The 11,622-nt window shown below is 31.7% G+C and overlaps 1 protein-coding gene across 2 annotated transcripts in view; it reads left to right on the top strand.

Moving 5' to 3' along the window:
* Positions 1–511: 511 nt before the first annotated feature.
* LOC126742547 (F-box only protein 28) overlaps positions 512–11,622 on the top strand; it is a 43,673-nt gene continuing 32,562 nt past the window's right edge. Inside the window, exons 1-2 of one of the 2 annotated variants that reach the window (XM_050449221.1) lie at positions 512–660; positions 10,090–10,427. In XM_050449221.1, coding sequence (XP_050305178.1) covers positions 10,150–10,427 — 278 coding nt within the window. In that variant the 5' untranslated portion in view covers positions 512–660; positions 10,090–10,149. Of the gene's footprint in view, positions 661–1,374; positions 1,524–10,089; positions 10,428–11,622 lie in introns of those variants that run through there. The other variant, XM_050449216.1, reaches the window with a different exon arrangement.

Genomic DNA, 11,622 nt, shown 5'->3' with positions numbered 1-11,622 from the left:
CTCCAGTTCCCAAGGTATAGTGGCAAAAAAGTTATTCATCTCTGTTTCTCCATACTCCTGAAAGCTGGACATTCAAATGATCTATTGTTAATAGATGTTCAGTTATCATTGTGCCAGTATCACAGGTCCTTAATTCTCTTATACAGAATTTGCTCACAAAGTGAAACAGTTTGGGTTTATATTGTCGAAGCAGTAGGTACTGTTTTTAAAATTTTTGATTAACAGAAGATTCTTATGGAAGAAAACGCATGTAATCAAGAAATTAAATGTTAATGAAAGTTAATGAAATAAACATATTATTAGAATATTATCAACAATGAATTGAAAAAACAAGGAATTAAAAGTTTCTGCATTTAATGAGTTATTACTATTAATAATTTCCTTATATCCTTCATTCGTAAAAAAGTAATATTAGCCGCGTAAAATGGTTAAGTCAAGACACTTCGTAATCGTTGGTGAATTTCTTCGGACCATACCCTTAAAATTTTAAAATGACATTTGACAGAAATGACAATTTGTGACGTTTGTGTTTTCTTTGTTCGATTTGGGATATTTTTTTTTCAAAAATAAAGTAAGTTCAAGACTTATGCTTACGTATTGTTGGTTTTATTATTTGGTGTAAGTATGTTGTGATAGCAGTGATTAATCCAAAGTAAGCAGGTACGTTTTATACTTACTAAAATTCATTGTTCATTGCTTATAGCGCATATCGTGCGGAACACTGAGCATGCGCTAACAGCGTAATGTATAGATAAAATAATCGGAGCCCTGTTGCCATACTGATTAATTAATTGAAAACTTACAGGAAATTATATGTTTAATTTCTTGCATTGAAAAAATGATATTAATAAACAATTAAGCTCGAAGCTGTTTTTAGTGTAGTCTTCTGATAATGGTTTTGACAAATAATTTATAAATTCGTGTCTCAGTTTAATTCTCTTGAACCTAATGCGTAGTAATTATACAAATTATTATTTTCTTAGTAATATGATGGTTAGTACAAAAAAAATGCAGTCTACAATTCCGTAAAACTAAAATTATTAAAATTTGTTGCATATATTCTATACAATATAAGATTACAACAATATAAGGTTACATAAATGAATCCTATACTGTATTCTCTATGCACCCATCAAATATCTTCTTGTAATAAAAAAATTAAAAAAAGACGTTATAAATTTGCCCCCTACCTCTATACTAGTTTAAAGAAAAACTTACCGAAGCTTGGCAACGCCGCTTCGTCTTGCTCTCTATGTTGGGTTCTTGTAATAGCAAATTACTAGTTTTCCATTGGATTTCTCGGGTTTTCCCCTCCTGGATCGTATTTTTACCACTTCAGTTCTTTCTTTTAACCTTTTTTCAAATTTGTGCAATAATTTCGGTTCCAAATTTAACCGCGAAACCGTCTAAATAAGTCCGTAAAGTATTTTGGTAGGCAGATCCAAATTGTAAACTGGACTGAAATGAATGACAAAATGTAATGGTTTGCCGTTGAAAAAAGCTCACTCGAAAATCGTTATTTGGTAAGTCGGAATGTGGATTAACATTAGTAGATTGTTTAAAGGCTAGTGCTTACTTTTTTATTGAAATTGGTCTTTTAGTTCAACTTTTATGCTAATGTTAGGATGATTAGTAGATATTTATATTTACATTCCTGTTATGTTATTTATTATATGATCTTAAGATTTGGAGATTTTATGATTTGGGATTCTTATCACAATAAAGCATGACTGAATTTAATTTTACTAACTTAGAACTGGTTATCCTATTGAGTTATGTCCTATAATGGCATTCACTTAGATTACTTGTTGCCACATGAATTTCTTCCTAAATAAGCCCTTAGCCTTAAAAAAAACCACTGGAACTTCAAAGATGCAAAGTCTATGAGTTCAACCACAGATGAGGTCTTAAGCTGACCCTTTAAGTTAATGTACAAACTAAGAGTTATCGAGATTTTCAGATCTCGATGTTAGGTTAGGATTGTTGTGAGCGGGACACAAGATGCCACTGGGACCCTAGATCTATTGTGGCTCACTCCTAGGTGTTTATAGTTCGTCAGTTAAGTCTGCCCTCTATAAGAGTTCAATAATTTGACTGGGAGAAGCATTCTTAATGTCTTCCGTCTTAGGTAAGGCATTGCCGAATTCAGATCTATGTACTTCAATATACAGGGTGAAAATCAATGATAAGCTGAAAGCAGGCAATAGACGAGGTGCTCACAGAATCAAAAAAATCTATTTTGAGTACTTTTAAAATTATAGGTATTCATAGAAATCCAAAAAAAAATAGGCACTTTTGATGAAATTTTTGAATTTCTTAACAATTTTTTTTTACTCTAACCCTGAATAACCCTTCAATAAATTAAAAAACTAAATTGCACTGTGTATGTGTTATCGGTTGTTTTTATAATCGCAGTTCAGTCCGCATTACTCTTAGCATTGTGTAAATTCTTGTAATAAAAAAATTTAATTTTCTATGTACAATGTTTAAGTGGTAATAAAAGTCTTTTGAATTTGAATTTTAAATTCAAACACAACTGTTCACATTTTTAAGAAATTATCAGATTTTTGCTCCACTTGGGTTGAAAATTGTGTCTTTTGACCATCATTTCCCAACTCTTAACTAACTGTCCTGGAAAAGAAAACAGAATACAGAATCGATTTTGATTGTACATAGAAGCATATTTTATATAAACAAGAAAAAACCAAATAATTTTAAATATTAAAATGAATCGTTAAAATACTCTTCAATGCTGTAGTAAGCTTTTGGTAAGATTAATTTCTTTAGTTCTCTCCTAAACTTTTTAAGGTCTGTAACAGTCCTAATCGAAAAAGGAACATGATTAAATATTTTACTACTAATAAATATAAGAGAGTTTCTGATAAGTGAGGAGGTGGGGATTGGAAGAGATAAGTTGCCCACTTGACGAGTATTATGACTGGTGCAAGATGGTGGACTTACAGACTTATGTATGAGTGTTGCAGTTTCCAATATAAAGAGTGAGAAAACTGTTAAAATTCTTTCAGCTACAAAAAGAGGTTTACAAGAGACTCTCAGACCAACACCACACAGATACCTTAATGCTTTTTTCTGAATAGTAAAAATCATGTTAAGGAGTCCCTTGGAGCACAAACCCCAAAATGGCAACCCATAACGGATATGAGAGTCTATTAAGGCGAAATAAACTGAATGAGCAAACAACCCCCCCAACTCATGCCTGGCAACCCTGACTGCAAAACAACCAGAAGAAAGTTTAGCAGAGAGGCCCAAAACATGGTTGTCAAACCTTAAACTCTCATCAATGAAGAGGCCGAGAAATCGACAATAATCCCTACCATGTAGTGGGCTCTGCTCATCAAACAAAAAACCCTCTACATTACACTTAAAGCCCAGAACAAAAGTCTTATCAACATTGAATACAAGCTGATTGCAGCAAAAGATGCTTGAAGCAAGAAATGCTTAAATCTTTTGCCCTCATTCTGAATACACATTTTACACCTTTTTAGAAAAGATTGCATTATTAATGGGGCAAATCTTCCATTGTTGATCTGTTCAGTGGCTGCCTGGATTTTTCGGTGTAGTTGAGTTATGTCTTCTAAGGATTGTTGTAGACTTTGTATTTTATTGCCCCCCAATAAAACAAGTCCAAAGGATTTTTGTGTTAATTTCTTCCTAAATGGGCCGAAGCCTTACAAGAAACCAATGTAACTTCAAAGATGCAAAGTCTATAAGTTCGATCATACCTTTTCTTTAAGTTCTGGTACAAATTAATTAATATTGAGATTCTCAGAGCTACTTGAATATATATCAAAGACCTGCATTGTATCAAAGTCTATTGGATCAATTATGCTGTTGTATTTATATGGCAATTCCTAGATTAGTAGATTAGATTTGACTATCCTTATTTAGTATTCACTCAGATATATTAAATACCTACAGTAATTTGACTATTACACTACAAAAATTCTTGTTGCACAATTTTTCAATTCTTCAAAATCATGGAAATTACCAAACAGCATCAGAGTCTCTACAGGCAGCATAGGCTGAGATGTCAAAAATTCTTAAGAGGTTTAGAGTCTGTAACCATGTTTTCAATTCTGTTAATATTTTGTGAGACTGGCCAACTTTTCCTTACTCTCTAGCCACAGTTCTCATGTGAAGTCTCTGAACTCAAAAGCTTCCATCAAGTGAAATACGACAAGAATATATCAACTGAAGGTAAAGTAGTGATACTTTTGCACATTCACTGATTCTACTTCCTCATACTTATACACACCAAAAAATAACCCATCGATAGATTCACTTTAAAATTGCAAATAACTGACAAGAATAGTCAAAGTCAAAAGTCAAAATATACTTTATTTGCTACGTTTACAAACTTGTGCTAAAAGCTTCCTAATCCTAGAATTTATAATACTAGTATTTATTTGGTTATACAGGATACAGGACAAAAACAGAATACAGAATCGATTTTGATTTTAATTTTTTTTTTTTTTATTTAATAAAAAAAATAATAAATCTGATCAACACATATATAATTAATTTTAAATATTAAAATGAGTCATTAAAATACTCTTCAGTGCTGTAGTAAGCTTTTGGTAAGATTAATTTCTTTAGTTCTCTCCTAAACTTTTTAACAGTCCTAATCGAAAAAGGAACATGATTAAATATTTTACGACTAATAATAATAAGCCTTTGTTTCCAACAGGCAACTTGCCCAATAACAGGAAACAGTTGCAAAACAATGAAAAATATAGTTAAAAAAAACACACACAAACAAACCTAAAAGAATGAAAAGAAAAGAAAAAAAGTAAAGTAAAGTCACAATCTCAAAAGTTATCCAAAAAATTAGAACAAATAACTATTAATATGATATAAAAACCCAATTATAAAAGTTTAATAAGATAATCACATATTCAACAAAATTAAAATTAAATTAACTGCAATATACCTGCAATATATCTTAATAAATATAAGAGAGTTTCTCGTAAGTGAGGAGGTGGGGATTGGAAGAGATAAGTTACCCACTTGACGAGTATTATGACTGGTGCAGGATGGTGGACTTACGGACTTATGTATGAGTGTTGCAGTTTCCAATATAAAGAGTGAGAAAACTGCTAAAATTTTTCAGCTACAAAAAGAGGTTTACAAGAGACTCTCAGACCAACACCACACAGATACCTTAATGCTTTTTTCTGAATAGTAAAAATTATGTTGGAGCACAAACCCCAAAATGGCAACCCATAACGGATATGAGAGTCTATTAAGGCGAAATAAACTGAACGAGCAAACAACCCCGCCAACTCCTGCCTGGCAACCCTGACTGCAAAACAACCAGAAGAAAGTTTATCAGCAAGGCCCAAAATGTGGCTGTCAAACCTTAAACTCTCATCAATGAAGAGGCCAAGAAATCGACAATAATCCCTACCATGTAGTGGGCTCTGCTCATCAAACAAAAAACCCTATTACACTTAAAGCCCAGAACAAAAGTCTTATCAACATTGAATACAAGCTGATTGCAGATGCACCACTCTTTAATTTTGTGAAGGTCCTCTACTATGAGAGATCTGACTACTTTTTGATCTTTGTTATCCTACAGAATTGTAGTATCATCGGCAAACTGAACCACTAGTCCATGCAGTGATAGAGACCTTAAGTCATTAACGTATAATAAAAATAAAATAGGACCTAACACTGACCCTTGAGGTACACCACAGGTCAGAAAAGAGACAATTTTCTTTTTTACAAGCCTCTCAAGAACCTTGGAGAGGGTAGACAAAATTGATATGGGACGGAAGTTAGAGGGTCGGTCCAAGCTACCACCCTTATGAAGAGGGATAATAGACATAGCTTCCTTTAAACATGATGGGAACTCGCCTTGAAGAAATGACTGATTGATTGTCCAAACCAAAGCATCTAAAGCGCTTGCAGACAGAAGCGACAGCAGACGTGAAGAGATACCATCGGAACCCGAAGACCTATGATTCTTCAAGCACTGAATTGTTTCAAAGACAACCTCAATGGCATCTACAGGGTGGAAAAAGAATGATTGGTTGATTGAGCATTCCGATTAAGATACTGCAATGGGTCGCCGTCACTGGGAACTGCTTCCAGTAACTTCTCAGCAATATTAGAAAAATAGTCATTGAAATCATCGGGCCCCAAGTCCGATTCAACCAACCGCCGACGAGAAGACTGCCTACATTCGTTAATAATTAACCAACTTTCCTTCTGTCTGTTACCGGACGAATCTAAGCGCTCATTGTAATACAGTTCCTTTCTGACTTTTATCAGATGCCTATAAATTTTCCGATAATCCTGACAATAAGACCCTGACCTGATTGTCAATAGATTTGCGAAGTCTTGCTAAGCATCTTAAATTTTGGGCAGATGTTTTTAGTCCCGCGGTGATCCATGGTTTTCGTCTCTTGGATTTAAGTCTAACCAAGGGAAAGCAGATATTTATTTTATCACGTAATGTATAATAAAAGGAAGAAAATGGTTGTGGAGCAGCCCGAATTGTATTCCAGTTAACAGACGAAATGGATTGAGAAAATACATTCAAATTGTTCCCACTAAACACTCTCCCAATGCGGCGGCCAGATTTGTTTTTAAAGTCACCAGGGAATTAAACATACACCCCCTCGTGATCCGATATACCCACTGAGTGCACTGCACTGGACAGGTAACACCGTCCAAATTACTGCAGAAATAATCAATAGTGGTCTATGAAGAGGACGAAATACGAGTGGGTGCATTAACATACATGGTGAGTGCAAATGATTTGAAGATTCCATCAAGAGAAATTCTTTGCGGTAAGGAAACCTCTGAATAATTAATATTAACATCTCCAGCCAAGATAACACGCGAGTGAATAGGGAGCTGGGACAGAAGACAATCTAACCTGTCAAGAAACACACTGATATCCCCAGAGGGCGGGCGGTATATACAAATAACGTACATATTAAACAATTTACAAAAACACACCGAACACTCAAAAACCCGTTCAACTGAGGCATCACCAAACTTATCAACAGTACAGAAAAAGTTTTGAAAATGTCTCCTAATTAGAACAGCAGTCCCTCCATGCAGAAAGTTTTGTCTATAATAAATGAAGCTCATCCACCTTATTCCAAAGGGATAAGGTAATCAGTTGGAATATGATAAGGTGAGATTATTAAAAACTTACAGAAACAAATAAAGTATTGTAACTGAAACAAAAATAATTTTAATAAGGAAGTGATTATATTTATTAGGACGTTAGAGGTGGAATATCAAAACTACTGTATACAGTTTCAAGTAATAAAAATGGAAATGACAATAGCTGCAAAAACCAAAAATAAAAGAAATTACAAATGTGTCAGTTTGTCAAAAGAAGGGTTAAATGTCTTTCATAATAGGCATAAAAAACATAACTCATGACTTATAATTGATTTTTTAATGATAAAATATACAGTGTGCCTATATTAATGAGAATTGGCCTTGATCCAATGATTTGGAAGCATGTCTCATTGGTGGTTTTTGTAGGATTTGTAAATGTCATGGTAAACTATGTAGTTATTTATATTAAGGAGAATGTTGTTTTTATGGATTTGATTATTTTTTTTGAATATTGTAATTGTTAGGTCTCAAGGGTGCTGTGGAATCAGTTTTCTATTATGCAGGTTATTACGTTTTAGAGATCACGATCAAGTGATTTTTAATGAGTTTTTGAGTATGACTGAGATTGTTTTAGAGGATTTCTCTCTCCTTAAAACAGATTTTTCACCTAATAATGTTGTCCTTTAGACTTCAGGATATGGTTAATTTTGATGCAGAAGGAAATAATGCATGTGTAGACAATGTATTCTTTATAATATCTTTTAGACAATATGGATAATATGGTCTGGTTAATCAGATGCCTTAAAAATAGAACAAACTAAATCAATAATAACTTACAGTCTAATATAACAGAGGAAGGCCTATTTTTTCTTTATATCAAGAGCGTTTTAGCTAAACTAATTGAAATAGTAAAATAATGACTGATTTCTTTTTTTACTTTAACTACTTTAATTAATTATGTTGAAGAATGTTTGCCTCCTAAAGTTTGAATGGGTGATGCAAGGAATACTGACTAAATTTAATGGTTTAATAATGACCTACTACCTTTATAAAAGTAGTAACCCATTATGTCCCTATCAGGCAAACTTAGTAGAATTCTTTTAGTGATAAGATTTTTAAAGTTACTACATCCTTGCTCACGATGTTGTCTGCCTTCCATGTTTAGTTTTCCGAAAATATGTGCTATGAATTTCTGAACTGAGGCTTTTTAGCCACGTCCATCTGTGAATGTTTGATTTACATTGTTAATCATATTTCCAAGTTTAGAACACATTGAGATTCATACCATGGGAACAACAGCCATAGTAGATATATTATGATAGACTTTTGGAGACTCTCTATAATCAGAAAAGGCTCTGGCTACTATTGGGTACAACAGTTGTTTAATGTAATTTCACTCTATATAAGAAACCTTAACCCAAGATATTAAAAAATTAAATTAAATTCTTATTTTTATTCTTTTGACGAATACTTGGAATGAAGATTTAGTTTATTTTTTATAGACAATTTTAAATTAGAACCTCTAAATTTCTGAAATTATATAAGTGGTATTTCTAGAAATACATGGCTAATAGAAGAAAATTAGTGCTTTGCTTCACAACTTATGTTAAAAAGGGTTTTCTCAGTGGTCTCAGTTCAAGGGTTTTTTTATTTTTAAATCTTTGAGAAATATGTAATGACTCATGCAGTTGCAAACATGTTTCTATGTAGTTTTAACCCTAAGAGTTGAATTGTGTTTAAAAGAATCATTCTGTATCTGTAAATCTATAACATCTCTTTGACCACCTTATCAACAAATTAATGTAAATAAATTTACTGATTCAAATTATATTTTTATTTTGACTATCAATAAGCTCCCTGTGAAGATGTAGAATTATTAAATGGTTTTGTTTTATCAAACCATTGGTTTGCAATGTACAATGTCACATGTAATGCATAGTTATGTGGTACTCTTTCTGATGAAAGTGTTATTGCGCTAGGTGTATAAAAATTATTGTTATTGTTATAAGTATTCTTATTTTTATTGGTTTTTAGGGAATTTATTGGTTTTGCATTTAGATATTTATGCTAAATAAATATTATTATTATCATTATTTCCAGTCAAGCTTAAATAACTGCCTACCATAGTACTTTGCTCCAGGAATCCTTAATATTGGATTTCATTTATGAAAATATTTATGTGAGTTATCTATGGCAGATAATAGCTTATTACCAATTTGCATGTTTTTATATATGGGTATTAAATTTGTGAGTGTTACACTTAGCATGGAGCTCAAAGTATTTGATTGGTAGACCTATTACAATAATTTATTCATAATCCAGGTATTTTGTACCCTAAATGAACTGAGAAACATTTTCTTTAATTATAAATTTCTTTTTTACCTAAAATAGCAATCTATTTCCTTGATATGATCTTTTCGTATATTATATAATCATTAATTACTATATTTACTTTATTTCTTTATTTACAGTCAGAGACAAACACAACTAAAAATAGTATAATGATTTTGCAATGTAACAATTCATTAAAACGATTATCTTACTTAAATACAAATTACAATTAATACCTTATCATAGTGTCTACATGACCCTGCTTCATCTTTAGTATAATAAGATAAACTGAAAACTAAATTGAGACTATTATAACCATTCTAGACTATCAATAAATACTGTTTTATTCCCAGAATTAAGTTAATTTAATTTATACTTTTTACAACATAAGCCGCTACATGTAAGAAATACATTTAGTGTAAATGTAAGAAATATATTTAGTGGCTCATAAAAGCAAAAAATTAAGGGAAATTATATAATTATTTATTTTTGTTTTTATTCATATGGGTTGCTTACACTCGATATCACTCAGTGAAGTGTCCATTGTGAGAGTAAATTTAACAAAAGATAACGAGGAATTATCAAAATAAATTCTGATGTTTTGCTGATTTTTTCTATTTCGATCATTTAATACTAATCTTGTATATTTAATTTCAGAAATTCAGTAACAGAACTTACCCTAACTTAAAAATTTAAGAAGTTTCGAAAAAAATCAAAATGGTTTCAACAAGATTAATGTCTAACAATGGCAGCAATAGTAATTGTAACACTAACAGCCCGGCGGAGCCTGCCACACCTTCTGTCGGAATTGTAAATGGATCTTCCACTAGCGGAGGTGGTGGACCTTCCGGATCCACAGTACCCCAAATTCTTAATCCCTTAGAGTTTGGGCCCGCTAAGTTTACTAGAAATAGTGTTACAGCTATGGCGGGATATAGTGGACCTGGTGGGGGACCTAGTACGTCTACAGGGTTGGGAGCTGTGCAATGTGTCAGGTAATATTATACTTTATTTTTATAATTCATAACATATTAGATACCATTAAATTACATATATTAAAAAATTCTTAAACATTAAAAACATCACTCGTAATCACCTTTATAATAGAGGAAGTTGTATTTGGTTTCCAGAATAATTGAACCAGTCAATTAGTTCACAAACTTTTGGGAAAAAAACTATAAATTTCAACCATTCTAGTACTTTGGGAGCAACATGTCATTTGAAGCAGATCAGGGCAACTGAGTATTACCAATACTTATTGACCTACAAAAAGCCTTTGGCATGATAGATTTTATATTGTTAAGTAAATTGGAAAAAATAGGATTCAGAGCCACTACAAAAAAAATCCTATCCTATTTAGACTTCAAAAACAGGAAGCAATATACTCAATCAAATAACTCAAGAAGTAGTAAAAAATGTGTTGGTGTTAGTGTGGCTCAAGGGTTGGTGCTCAGAGCTTTACAACAATTACTTTACATAGAAAATTTTAAATATTTGGGCCTAAACACATATTTTGTATTTGCTGATAATACAGTACTACAGTTATCTGCAAATAGTTTAAAAGAACTTAAAAAACTGGCAAATGATTTCTCTTTATTATAAATTACTATGTGTATTAAGGGATCTAAATTTGTTCCTTGACAATGTAAAATTTATAGATGTACAACAGTATAAATGTGTAGGATTTAACTTAATACATGATCTGAGCTGGAATGAACATATAAACTCAATTATTAGAAAGATATTTCCCATAATTGGTGCAATAAAAAAATTTACAGATTGTTTAAATAATAAATCACCATTTTTACTTTATAATAGTTTTATATTACCTCATGTAAGATGCTTATGATTTATTATAAATTACTATGTGTATTAAGTGATCTAAATTTGTTCCTCGACAATGTAAGATTTATAGATGTAAAACAGTATAAATATTTAGGATTTAACTTAACACATGATCTGAGCTGGAATGAACATATAAACTCAATTATGAGAAAGATATTTCCTATAATTGGTGCAATAAAGAGATGTACAGATTGTTTAAATAATAAACAACAATTTTTACTTTATAATAGTTTTATATTACCCTATATAAGATGCTTAACTCTTAGCGGCGCCTAATTTAGTTGGTAAAAAAATACCTAGTGGAGCCAAAATATTTTTTTTATGAATTTTTATATTTTTTGTAAA

The sequence above is a fragment of the Anthonomus grandis genome, chromosome 1 (genome assembly GCF_022605725.1).
Source record: "Anthonomus grandis grandis chromosome 1, icAntGran1.3, whole genome shotgun sequence".
In the NCBI taxonomy this organism is placed as follows: Eukaryota; Metazoa; Arthropoda; class Insecta; order Coleoptera; family Curculionidae; genus Anthonomus; species Anthonomus grandis.
Note: the sequence above shows the minus strand (reverse complement) of the source record. Positions and strands in the feature narration are given on the sequence as shown.